Raw genomic sequence first — 14,264 nt, 5'->3', positions numbered from 1 at the left:
GCGCTAATTGACTGAATTTTCAAATTACTTTCTACCCTTATTTTTTGCCAAAGTCCTATGTAGAGTTTAGATATATCTACACATCTCACATCTGCATATCTATACAGAATTTTTTGTTTGCTTAAGTGCTTAAATCCTTCCCCAGTCCAACTGGAGCATTAAAGCCTGTGTCTCTTAGTGATTATGCAAGATGCACAAGTACATTTTTAAGCTATAATTGAAGCATGCCCATTATGTTTATGGTATATATAGCCACTGTCTGATAACCCTAATGACAGCTGCAGGCCCATTTTAGTCCTCTATTTCTGTGATTGTATACTACTACTGTGTTTGCCTCTGGAATGGTAAGAGTAAGCCTGTGAGTTGTTTGTGCTTACTGCACTTACCCTTAATTTCTACCACAATATTATGCTCTGGCCATGCTCATAGCCATGTGATTAAGTGTTTTGAAACTGCTCAAAACCTGCAACCTATAGAAGACTATAAGCATTCATTTACTGAACATAGGAGTTTGGATTAGCTCTGGTACTCATAAAGCTGCAAGGAAAGTTTAAAGGGACTTAATCTAGTGGATAAAACACTGAATGGGTTAAAACTGGACTGAAATGGTGATATTCATGTGGAGCATGAGGAAATAAATTTCAAATTTTATCAGAGAGTCAAATTTCCTCCACAACAAGAAGTTCAAATTAGTATCCTTTTATGATGCTAGCAGAATTATATTTATATTCATATTCTGTTCCTTGTACACACACACACAAAAAGAATATTTAAATATATAGGAAATTCTTTGGAATCACAAAGGCAAAATTCTGTTCCAGAATAAAAACCTAAAAGTCAAATGAGTAAGTTGGAAATTAAAATGTTCATAGGAATTAAAGAGTTAAATTGCATCTCTTGACCAGCTTTGGCTCCTAATTTGATTTTCTTGGGGATCTTCTACCTCATTGAATACTGTTACTAGCTACAGATGCATTCAGGCAGGTTCGTTTCTAAGGAGTTCAATGGAGACCCAAGTACTGTACTTTGGCTCCTACAGGCTCAGAACTTGTAATTTTTCTGGACTTGCTGCCATTTGCTTTCTTTCAGGCATTTCAGGAGAAAGGGTAGCTAAGAACTCCTGAGATATCTGGGCTGCAAGCATTTGTCTTTTGATGTGACATTTTTGTAGGAAGAAACAAACCATCATTATCCAAGAAGTTTTTATTGTAGTCTAGCCCAAGGTCTACTTAAGCATTTCCTTCATCCACTATTAAATAATAACACTTCAAAGGAGTGTTGAACTGAGAAATGTGATCTGGCTCAGATGAACATTATGCCATAAAGGCATCCCTAAGTATTAAATTTGTGTGTCCTCTGAAAGAAGGAAGGTCCATAATAAAATTATTATTATTATTATTATTATTATTATTATTATTGTTATTATTATTATTTGATTTTAGTGATTCATACATCTAGATTTTGATCTTTAGGTGTTTCTGCAACAAAGGTGTATATGTGCTAGAATGGGTATATTCAGCATTGTAAATATGCCTGGTTATGGTATGAATGCTCATAGAATGAATGATCAAAATATACCTCATGTCTTTATATGTACATAGAATATAAAGTAAAACATACCAATCTGATATAGAGCTGGTTTGCTGATATTTCAGATCTCTTGATGACTGCAAATTGTCATGTTACTGTGACACAAATTCTCACCTTATTGACTATAAAAGAAAGTGACGCATTTCAGGGAGAAATTTTTTTAACACACATACATTATGACAGGTTTTTTACAGTGCCTTTGTGGTAGCTTTAACTGGAAGATGTGATGAAGAAGTACTTAGCCTGCTGCTAAGGCTACCTGAAAACAGTAAAACTTCCCTGGTAGTGGAAGAATTATGTTCTTTACCAGCACTGGACTTGTATACCATGTTTGTACTGATTATACAGAATTTGAACTTACGTCATATCATTTACAAGGTAAGATGGGGAAAAAAGCATTCAGTTCCTATGTTTTTCTTTTGAAGGTGGTCTAAAGCATGCAGGTAGATAAATGAATAACTCTATTATTTCTTCAGATGTTCTTTCTCTGTGGAAGCAAACACTGGACATATGGCATTTTTTGTCTTCATTTAGCTCCACAAAGCAAACACAACAGTTGAAGAATGGGGTTGGTAGATGCTACTGTATTCCATTTCTTGCTTCCTCAGGAAAATTATCACTGGCGAGTTAATTATGAAAGCTTTAGAGAAAACACAGGAGGTCAAAGACGTAGTTTTATTAATCTTTAGCAGAGTTTGCAGTTCATGCAATTAGTCACTTCTTAATTTGTAAGTGTGGAAGACAGATCTGGCATCATTGGAACTAAAACAAGCATAGGACCTCACATTACAAGAATTACAAAATTATTTTCTAGGAAAAACACATAGCACTCTGGAATGCATTTTATTTGCTCTAGAAATCATGTTGGCAATTCAGGTGGCTCCTTCAGGAAGGAGCTTTTCCAGCTCTCAGGATGAGTCTCTCTATAAGGGCAAATGTCCTATATTTTACATGACCCAAGTCATATAAAATAAAATAAAATAAATGACTTTGACAAGAATAATACAGTGCCAAAACTATAATGAAGGGGATGCAGAAGTCTGTGATGAAACTGTATTATCTGTACAACTGTAGATAATCTGGGATCTAGTGTGGGTTTTCAGTGAGATAATACTTTTACTTGTAACAGCAAAATTATTGGTGGGATTTCTGATAGTTAGCAGATGTTTATTTCAGTTCTTTTGGGATGATTGATTGACAGAACATATAATATTGTAAGTATAAGTAGTTGAAAAATACTTATAACATTAGGAGGAAGAATATTTTGTTCTAAAGCTGTAGATGCCAGGTTATATTCTGGATGCTGCATGCACAGTTAAACAGGTTGGCCACACACTTTTAAAAACAAGATAATTTCCCAGAGTAGATTAAGATACCAGAGGGAAAAGAAAAGATTTCTACTTTCTGAATTATCTGCCAACCTAGAGGGGAAAAAAAAATGTAAGAGTGCTTGATCTGATGGGCTTTTCTACTGAACCCTACTGAAGCATAATAAATTCCTAGCAAAGAATAAAAAATGTTGTCAGCTCATCCTAAATTATTATGGAAGTTTTGCTATTTTTTTAACTGAATAAGATTTTTTTTTACAGTTTTTTTTTTTTTTATGTGTAAAAACAGGTGAAGGCTGAGAATAAAATTAAGCACAGACATTTTTATAATAGGAAGTCAAATAAAGGTGGATAAAATAAAGATAATCAGAGGAAGCAGCTGAAAGTATACAGTGAGATTATATTGTTTTTATTATCATGCTGGGCAGGTAACAATGAATCAGTTTGTATTACCATATAATCTAAATAACCTATAAAAGTAAAGGAAATAGAGAGAAAATTCATAATGCCAAAACTTGCATGGTGGAAACAACAAACAGCCAATCGAACTTTAGTCAAGTAGGGCATGAAATGCACACAATTATTTTAGATAAAAGGCAGCATGTATGAAAAATACAAAGGGAGGAACAGAGTGACAGGAAAGTGTGTTGTCTAATACGATTCCTAAAGCAACTAAAGTGGTTGCTAGATTTAATTTAACTTACGAATTATTTTCTGTTACATTGAGCATCTTGAACCTGTTGAAGGAAAAGTTCTCATTTACACTGAATTCCAAGGGGGCAGGATGTTGCAGATCCCATTAGCATCTTGGGTAAGAGAGCTCTCTTCAGCTTGGTAGGTATAAACATGTTCTCTGGATTTTAATTCCTGATTTGTCATAGGCCAATTATAACATTACCAGAGAACTTTTCTTTAGCTGAATTTGAGAGTAACTGGGGAGTTATACTAAAAAGACTTTTGTTAAACATGGTTTGCAGGAATGTTGTATAATCAGTTTTAGAAAAAGATTGAATAATTTTGAGTGTTTCATTGAAAGGTTAAAATTTGTTTCTAATTGGAATTTATTGTTGTGATTTTTCCTTCTTTTCCAAGATTAAGATACCATCTGAGATAGGCAATGTACTAAACGTGCTACTGGATGTGGTTTCTAGTATCAGTTCTCTTCTCAATAAAGCCCACCATGTCATGGAAAACCTTCCAGTGTTCCTCCAAGGAATTCAAAATATTGGTGTGCTGGACATCTCTGCATTGCAGCAGGTATGTGTATGATTTCAATATGCAAACTTAATTCCAATCGTGAGGTGCTTTGTTAGGGATGTGTGCTTAGTAAGGAGGAACACTAATAGAAATTGTGTCCTAGAAAGTTGGGAACTTAGAGAGAAGAGAGTCCATAGACCCTAGGAAGATTCATTTGGTCTCTTTCAAGCACTTTTGAGACTATTGATGTGTTGTTTCCGTCATCCCTTTTTTGGTTAACTTGTGAGTTCATAACCTAAGTTAATATGGTGTTAGGCTACTGATTAATAACAGCATGTATTATCTGTGATTTGGAGATAGCCATGCCTTTTCTGCTAATGCTGTATTTTTTTTTTTTTAATGAGCAGACTATTACTTTGTTTATAACAAATAACTGCTTTTTTAAAGGGTAAGATTTCAAGATAGCATGTGCAGTTCTTGTATCTGCCATGGGTTTCTGCTTGTGTCACTTAAGGTTTTTGTGTGATAGTTCTGCTTGATATTTAAAAAAAAGTGGCATGAGGTGAGTGAGGATATTTCTTTTGTCCCTTCCTTTAAGGACAGTTTTTGTGTGTGCATCTATACAGCTAGCACAGTGGTGGATCTAGTATTAAATGAAAAAAAAGATTTCTGTTTCTAAGTAGGGTCTGATTCCATAAGAAGACCTGCTGACTCCTATGGCATTACCTTCTGGATTTGCTATTCTGTGTGGAAAGTTTAGGATTGAATCTGGTTCTAAAATTGCAAACCTCTAAAAGATCCCTCAGTGGTAAATAGTGCAAACTGGTTTGGGACTACAGTACAGAGTAAACACTGCCTTAAATACTGTTTTTCCTAGTGATGAGAATTTTTCTTGAGATCTTCTAATCTGTGTGACAAAGAGGCATGCTGTAAAATGCTGTTCTGTGCATATTAGTTCTGGTTGTGAACCTCTCTTCTTTGGGGTGGCTCTTTGGCTGCCACAATGTAAGGTGGCTTTCATCAGATGCTTACATCTTTTCTTAAACTAGTTCTCTTTGTGTCAGACTTTCCTTCGAACAAATGAAGTATTCTTTTTGGAGTGAAATCCCAAAGTTGCTTATTTGATAGGAGAACCTCTCAAAAGGTCCTGTTCAAAAAAAGTTTGTAAAGGAACAAATCGAACAGCAGAGGGCCATCTGGTCACAGTTTTAATCTTTGCTCCATGGCAACCCATATTATCCTGTAGTATAGCATAGATTAAACCTTGGAATTTTTGTTCCTTTTTACATCTTACCTTTTTTGGTCACTTTTTCTGACACAATCTTTATTTTCTTAGTTTTTGTTAATTCCTTGTTTTGTTAATTGCTGTTTGTTTTTGTCCCCTAACAATTTGTGGAGGATTAAAGAATTAAAGTGTGTATTTCTTTTGTTAATAAATTAGATGTTTGAGGTTTTGAAGGGCTCTTCTGTCTCTGTAACTTTTTCTCATTTTGCAGACTAGTAAAAGTTGTTTATTTTTAAGTATCCTTTCCTTTTGAGGTTCAACTAGATTTTTTCCTACTTTCCAATAATACCTTTAACTATTGATTATTTTATTTGCTTCCTTTCTACAGTGGCCAAACTTGTGCTATTGAATAAGTGTGCTACTAAAGTGCAGATATTGTTTATACACTTTCCTCATTAAATATTTTCTTCTATTTCCAAAAAAGTCCATCCTCCTGTATTTTTATTTTCATGATAACCAACAGCAAAGCAGTTCGGTGACCTAGGAAGATTGCCAAATAAAGTATGTAAAGCTTTAGAAAGTAAAAATATGTGGACCTTTAGCATAGAGTGAGACAGATTGTCTCCTTCATTAACTTCTAACTGAAAAAGTTATTTTGAAGTTGATTTAAAAAAAAGATTAATTACTTCTATAATGAAAGAGGTAATAAAGTAATTGTCAATCATGCATGTGGATTTTTGTCTGAAAGACAAAATGAAAAGCAAGAAATACCTTTAAAATATCTGTAAAATTTGAAGTTGAATTGGTGTGTTACATATTGTGTAATAAAAGGTGATGTAAAAACTAAATATCTACCAGTCAGTAGTAATTGAAATACAGAGCCACATTCTACTGTTAACAACATTGGGTGAATGGATAAGTCCCTGAGAAAAAAAAAACTTCTGATTTTGATCATAATTTTTGCTTGTTTGTTTGCTGTTTGAAATTATTTGATTGTATTTCCATAGCTAATTTTTGGTATGTTTGTCGCTCATGAATAGATAAGCTGGAGGGGACTTGCTGAGTTACTCAATGCTGTCAGTTGTGAAAGGTGGCCTCGTTCTGTAATCCCTCCGCTAACTTGAACAAGTTCTCTATTAAAACTATCATTACTGAAAAGCCTCTTGGTGTTATAAATGTATAAAATTCTGACTTAAGTTTATCTGTGGCTGGTATGTTTACTTTTGTATCAAAAATATTCTGTAGCTTTTATAACCTCTCTGACTTGCCCATGTGTTTGTGGAAGGCCAGTCATAGTCCTGCTCTGTTTTGATAGGTTAAATAGATTTATTTTAGTACTGGTTTTGTTTGTTTTAGTTTTTTTCTTTTATAACAGGCTCTCAGTTGTCTCAGACATGCTAGTGTCATCTTTGCATGCTGTGTTAAAGTTAATCTTGAATGCTGGGGACAAGAAATGTATATAGTCTTTGAGGGGAATTATGGCTGATGACTCTTGTAGTTCTGCTCATTCATGTCTATACCTACTAAAATGACTTTCTTAATCATGCATTCACCTTTTTCGTAAGCTGCATATATTTTTGTCTCTTACTTGATCAAGGATCAGTGATATACCCAGATAAGCTCCATTTTATAACAACATCTCATGATTTCAGTTGATAAATAATGTTTTGCATTGGCCCATATCTTTATATTTGATTTACTTTAAATTAGGTCATTGGTTTCTTGCCATTCTGATCTTCTTTTCTCCTGCAATGCCTTCTGGTATTAAATTGTAGGCAAATTTCAGTAATTTGCTTCTTTCAGGGCTAAAAATCTTATCACAGTGGATCTAAGATCAGTCTCACAGGAATAACACTAGTAACTTCTCTGTGATCCGTGTTTTCTTTCCTTTAAACAGGGTCCCTGCAATATCTTCTTAATACCATTTTTTACCCACCACATAGTTATTGGATTAATGCTAATTAATATTTTCTGGGACAAGAACATTAATTGGTTGTTAGAGTTCACCCATTTTAGACACAGCATATGTCTTTTTTTGGGAAAAAACACGTGCCTTCCCACATAAATATATTATATTGGTCTGGAATGATAATTTGATAATGCATTAAATTCTACTTCTCATATATTTTTTGTGTTTAACTGCTGTCCACTTTAAAATTTATTGTATATCTTACCCTATTAAACATCACAATGAGATATCCATTATTTCCTTGAGCATTATATCACTCATTCTAGAGTATAGATGACTTTTCTACTTTTCCTTCAAATATTGCCATCTAAATTTGATAGGCTTCTGAAAAATAATTTAACCAAATCAGCAATTTTGTCATTTTTTTTCCCTTGATTTTGTCAATTTCAGTATGATAAAGACTTTGTTTTGTTTATGGCTCTACCCAGAAGTAGGAATATCTATTTCTCTGCATTTGTTTCTTTTAGTCCTTTCATCAAATTTTGAATTATCTTTAACCTCCTTGTAGTTTTCCAGGAAAATTTCATTTTCTTTTTCTCTCTCTTAATGTAATGATCCTGAATTTATTTTAGTTTTATGTGCAAGCTGTAACCTGGCTTGACTTTTAGGTTTCTTTTGTTGAATAGCTGATATTTCTACTCCACATGAATTTGTTTCTATTCATAATATTTTTTTTAAGCATACAGCTGTCCAATTAGGTCAGAAGCCCCTATGCTAGGAGGTTTTTGCCCCCATTTGAGAATCCATTTCCAGATAGCTTTTTAATCTTCAGAACTAGCCTTCCTCCTCCATGAATTTGTGGGAGCGTCTGGCTTGACTGATTACTTTGTTTGTAGGAGGCTGCTTGTTTGGATTCATCAGCCTTGATTACAGACCTACTTCTTTTAGTTTAAACTAGAACAACTGGATCAAAGATAACCTTTTGTGAACATCCATCCTATATAGTTCTCCCACTTTATCAAAGCCAAATTTTAGGAAACATATCTTCTTGAATCAGTGGATATTTAGTTGAAAGACAGTAAGTAGATTCAGTCTGTTGGTGGCAGCTTACCACATAAATATTCATTATTTGAATTTCAAGTTATTTTGATTGGAACTGGAATTAATTAGCAAGTTTGTGCTCTTTGACTGAAATAAACCTCATTTATTCTTCTAGTGCAAATAGTCACTAATAAGGATTCAAAACCATTTTTATTTAGCTTTGTGCATAAATAAAGTTTATTCCTCCAGTAAAGTCCATGCCAGCAGATTCATTCAAGTGAATTCAATCATTCATTGTAGATGATGGTATTATGAAATCTGGATATTATTTATTTACTATGCTGTATGCTGAAACCGTATGCAAAAAGTCAGATTTTGGGAGCAGCCAACACTGAGTTTTAAGTAACACTTCCAGTATTCTTCCAGGATTACTAAAGAAGCACCTGGCACTTCAGTAAATGCATTGATCAGGATAAACTGTTTCTAACAGCACAATCTCTAAACTGTCTGTGATTTATTCTTTATGTAAAGTGCTGTACCACTTTGAAAATTGACTCTTCTGTTTAAAAAAAAAAATTCCAATGATAAAATGCTAATTTATTTCAGTGTCAGATGTGTTTGGTTGACATATCACAGTCTTTTTTCTATTTGCCAGTTGTGCAGTCTTCAAATTATATCTGATAGTCTAGTTATGTTTTTCTGGGCAAACATCGCAACAGTAATGAGTATCAGGCGGGCCAATGCATCCTTCAGTTATACTCTAGCAGCACATTGCCTTGCAGTTGTATCCTCTCCTGGAACTGCACACCGGTACAACCTTCCATGAGATACCAGTTACAATTGAGCATGTTATCTGAAAAATGAAGCTGCACAGAGGCGGCTGTTTTGTTTGTTGGTTGGTTTTGTTGGTGTTTGTTTGTTTGTTTGTTTGTTTTTTAATGTGGTGAACGATGTTGCTTAAGCTATAAAAGCAGTCAGATTGCTCTCTTTATTAGATGTACACTAGTCATGAGCAAATGGCAATAATAAATGCCGGTATGACTCAAGATGTGCAAAAACTAGAAGCACATCTAACAAATTAAAAGATGTACTTGAAAGAGACTTTTAGGGCATGTGTACTTGAATTTTTTTTTCTTCTTAGCAACTGTTTTCATTGCAAACATTCATATGCAAAATGGTTTTGGTTATTTCTGTTGTCTTTGTGACACAGGAGTAATCTATCCGAAGAGCAGACTTTGTGAAAACTGACATTGTAATCAATGAATCTGTTTCCAGTTCTCTTAATATTTTCATTTCTTTTCTGCCTAACTGATACACAGTATTTTTCAAAGTATTTTTCAAACTTCAAAGTTTAATGTAGTACATTATGTAGTCTTCAATGTAGTCTTTCATCAAGCATCCTGGCAATTAAAACTGCATTACCTTTCCCTCCCTTCCCCATGATAAAGCGGATCAGGAGAACAGAAAAGAGCACAGCAGGCCCTCATTCTTGTACGCAGTTTCCACAGTCCAATTTTGCCAATCTCCTTGGGTGCCATTATTGAGAGAACACCAGGACTACTCCCTGAAGCTACTAAAAGCAACTTTGATTCATCCGTATGTCTGTTTGTTTGTTCTAGTTCTTGCAAGGTGGGCAGTTCAGAAGTTCAGCTGTTGGATCCCTGGAGTCTGTAATCAAGGCAGTGTGTAAAGAAGAACCTTCATTTTTCAGCAATGCAAACTTGTTCATCGACATGCCCAGAATCACGGGAGTCTTGGAGGACAATATGGCAAAATATGGCATTCCTGAAGACTCAAGTAAGAAAAACTATCAATCACAAGTTGCATATATGCATTCAGAGTTTAGAGAAGTTTTTCCCTCGTAAATGGAAATGTTTATGTACTAGCTGACATCTCAGTTGACACTGTAATCCTGAGCACAAGGGTTGATCAATAAAAGTTTTATGGCTACGAGATAATTGCGGATGAGACACAAGTGATTCTGGTTGTTTTCTATCTTTGCAATTAATAAATAAGAATATTCCTATCTTAGAGACATATTTATTAGAATTTTTAAAGCACTTGGTATTAAAAAGGTATCTTTGAGATACAAGTTTAAGAATTTATTGCTGCATGCCTTTCTTCTGTTGAACACAAAGCTGTGGTATTATTGTGCAGTAAAATATGCAAGCCCTCTGCATAAAATAAGTTTTTTTTAATAGTTGATATTCCTATACTCTTTATCAAGGGCCCAGAAAATCTCTTAGCTCTTAAATAATTTCACCTTTGCTCCCTTTCCTCAATATACATTTGACTCGATTAATTTTAATATCATTAATAACCTTGTTAGTGCCTCAGTGGCCCTGTGCAAGAGAAGAATACAGTGATAGAGTGTCACTAGGGAAGGATCTGTGACTGTGAATCATGGGTCTATCATCTATCAGTTTCTACAGCCAGAAACTGACTCTGGCTTGGCTGGGACCCTTGGGAAGGAGCCAAAGCTCTGCCCTAGCTTTCTTCACTTGTGTGTGGGATAGCAGTAAGCAGGCACCTCTGCTTTTCTTTTCTATTTGAAGAATGGAGTTAGCAGGATGGGTGATTAGCGAGATTGTTTGGGACTTAGTTTCTTTCAAAGCCGTTTAGGCCAGAAGCACTATCTGTTTCTTGATGATTTTTTTTTTTTTTTCCAAACATTGTCACAACTCTGGAGTGTTGTAAGACCTTTACCTTAGGACCTTGAAATATCTTTAAAGCATCAGTTAGTTCCAGCATTCCCATGAGTGAATTAATACTGTTTCCCATATTTTACAAGTTGGTAAATGAGGCAATGGAAAATGAAAATAAAAAAATTTATATGAGACCACAGAACCTTGTTTTGTACTCTCTCACACTGATTAACTTGTATGTATTTTGTGTACCAAACACTTGCCAATGACTTTCTGAAAATTACAGCAAACTCGGATTAACAAGTCTTCTGTGTCTTTAGCATATTGATGTTTCTGACTGGTCAGCTTAATTCTTTGCTGTCATTTAGCAATGATTGTGTTGAACAATGATTGTTTCCTTGAAGAAACTAAAAATTTGGACAAAGAACTGAGTGTTCGTAATGATACATTTCTGACACATGTTTCTTTAACTTTTGGCAGGAGTTTAAATGTTTTTGGCCTAGTTTTCGATTATGTACAATAATTTGTGTTCCTTGAGGACTTAATGACATTATTTAATATTTCCTCACAGCACTGGAAATAGGATATTTCTAAATCCACTCATAATAAATAATAAAAAGACCCAAAACATATAAGCTGGGCATAAAAATCTAAATGTTTCTCACAGGGAACTCATTGCCTTTACTTGAGTGCCAGTGTAGAGGGATTATCTTGGAAGCTATTCCTTGGATCCTAGTTCTGAAGGACATACCCCCTAATGCGTTAGTAGCCCCATCTGATGTAGGAACATGTTTTTTGGTCAAGGAATGGAAAAGTCAGTTGATTACACATTTCAAATGAAGATGTTAAGTGTCATGACAATATTTTTCCTGTATTTTTGGTAGGTTCTTATGAAATTATACAAATAAAAAAGTCTGTATTTGTGAAGGAATTTATGTATTTCTACTTCTTTCTTAAGTAGGAATAAAAAGCTACAGAACAACTGAGGGTGTGGAGTGAGTCTGTTTTTTTTTTTAAGGTGACTCTTCCCTCTGCATTCATTTTGTGAGCAGAGGTTTTGCCTGTGTCCCTCCACTCTAAAATGCACTAATGTAACTTTTAGGATAGATGGGGTTCACAGGCTGCTTTTCACAAATGTGAGAAGCTCTTTGGATTCTTATTCTTTTTTTCTTGCCTAACGTTTAGAGTTCTGCATCCTCAACACTATCATAGACTGTGGTTAAACAATTTCTATTCAGGGACCTGTAGTGATTTCTTAGTGGCAGTTGGATGGTATTTGGCACGGTGCTGTGGCAGATACTAAATTAAGAATCAAGCTTTTCTTTGAATTAAAAAAAAAAAAATTCCAACCTCACCTGTGTTGACTGTCTTAAATGTGAGTCTGTCTTTGTTTTTGCAGCTCCATTTTGCTTGAAGCTTTATCAGGAGATTTTGCAATCTTCTAATGGGGCTTTACTATGGACTTTCCTGAAACCTTTATTACATGGGAAGATACTATACAATTCAAACATCAACATGATTGACCTGGTGATGGAGAAGGTGATGTATCAAAAGAAACACTATTTCTGTTTATTGATTTGTCTTTGTACTTCATTTTAAAGGTCCACTTCTTTCGGGGTAGGTAGAAGCAATTGGATAATTGCCTTTCAGAAAACCGGATCCACCCTGCCCCCTGAGTTCTCACCTTGTTCCCACTTGAAGCTTAATATTTCTCTTAACTTTTATCCTACTTGTTACAGCGGTTTCACCTCAGTGTGAAAAGCAGAATTTTGTTCAAAGTCCCTTAAACCTTGTATAGAAAGATTAAAAAGAACACACTAGCAGAAGTGTTGTGTGAATCATGCTGTATCAAGGTGTAGGATATATGTATTCCAAGTGACCTTTTGCCCTCAACATTTTCTTGTGATGGGAACTCTAATGGGGCAGCATAGGGAGCTGTGGGGAAGGGACACCCCAGGAACGAAAGCCTGTTCTGAGGGAATCACTGAGCTGTGTTTAAAATAAAAAACAACCTACAGTAGAATCATAGAATCATTAAAGTTGGAAAAGACCTCTAAGATCATCAAGTCCAACCGTCAACCCAACACCACCATGCCCATTAAACCATGTCCCTAAGCACCTCATCTACACGTCTTTTAAATACCTCCAGGGATGGTGACTCAACCACTTCCCCGGGCAGCCTGTTCCAAGGCTTGACCACTCTTTCGGTCAGGAAATTTTTCCTAATATCCAATCTAAACCTCCCTTGGCGCAACTTGAGGCCATTTCCTCTTGTCCTGTCGCTAGTTACTTGGCAGAAGAGACCAACACCCACCTCGCTACAACCTCTTTTCAGGTAGTTGTAGAGCGTGATAAGGTCTCCCCTCAGCCTCCTCTTCTCCAGACTAAACAACCCCAGTTCCCTCAGCCGCTCCTCATAAGACTTGTGCTCCAGGCCCTTCACCAGCTTCGTTGCCCTTCTCTGGACACGCTCCAGCACCTCAATGCCCTTCTTGTAGTGAGGGGCCCAGAAGTGAACACAGTATTCACGGCCTCACCAGTGCCGAGTACAGGGGCACGATCACCTCCCTACTCCTGCTGGCCACACTATTTCTGATACAGGCCAGGATGCCGTTGGCCTTCTTGGCCACCTGGGCACACTGCCGGCTCATGTTCAGCCGGCTGTCAACCAGCACCCCCAGGTCCTTTTCCTCTGGGCAGCTTTCCAGCCACTCTTCCCCAAGCCTGTAGCGTTGCCTGGGGTTGTTGTGGCCCAAGTGCAGGACCCGGCACTTGGCCTTGTTGAACCTCATACAGTTGGCCTCGGCCCATCGATCCAGCCTGTCCAGGTCCCTCTGCAGACCCTTCCTACCCTCGAGCAGATCAACACTCCCACCCAGCTTGGTGTCATCTGGAAACTTACTGAGGGAGCACTCGATCCCCTCATCCAGATCATTGATAAAGATGTTGAACAAGACCGGCCCCAAAACTGAGCCCTGGGGAACATCGCTTGTGACCGGCCACCAACTGGATTTAATTCCATTCACCACAACTCTCTGGGCTTGGCCGTCCAGCCAGTTTTTTACCCAGCAAAGAGTGCACCTGTCTAAGCCGTGAGCCGCCAGCTTCTCTAGGAGAATGCTGTGGGAGACAGTGTCAAAGGCTTAACTGAAGCCTTCTTGATTATGTTTCTAACACTAGCAGTATGAATGACCAGTAGTAGCTGAGCTGCCATATGTGTGGATGCTGATGGCTTGATATTATTCAACAGTTTTACTGTCTCTGCAGTTTTGGTATGGTAGATGCTCTGTCTTGAACATGATTATCTACAATGACAGGTTTATTTGTGA

General features: G+C 36.3%; 1 protein-coding gene across 1 annotated transcript in view; it reads left to right on the top strand.

The window, feature by feature from the left end:
• The window catches only part of ABCA13 (ATP binding cassette subfamily A member 13), a 210,761-nt gene that overhangs the window by 62,847 nt on the left and 133,650 nt on the right, over positions 1–14,264 (top strand). Inside the window, exons 17-20 of the mRNA XM_075142413.1 lie at positions 1,774–1,968; positions 4,011–4,175; positions 9,910–10,087; positions 12,335–12,474. Of these exons, the coding sequence (XP_074998514.1) occupies positions 1,774–1,968; positions 4,011–4,175; positions 9,910–10,087; positions 12,335–12,474 (678 nt within the window). The remainder of the gene's footprint in view (positions 1–1,773; positions 1,969–4,010; positions 4,176–9,909; positions 10,088–12,334; positions 12,475–14,264) is intronic.

The sequence above is a fragment of the Calonectris borealis genome, chromosome 2 (assembly GCF_964195595.1).
Source record: "Calonectris borealis chromosome 2, bCalBor7.hap1.2, whole genome shotgun sequence".
Lineage (NCBI taxonomy): Eukaryota > Metazoa > Chordata > Aves > Procellariiformes > Procellariidae > Calonectris > Calonectris borealis.
Note: the sequence above shows the minus strand (reverse complement) of the source record. Positions and strands in the feature narration are given on the sequence as shown.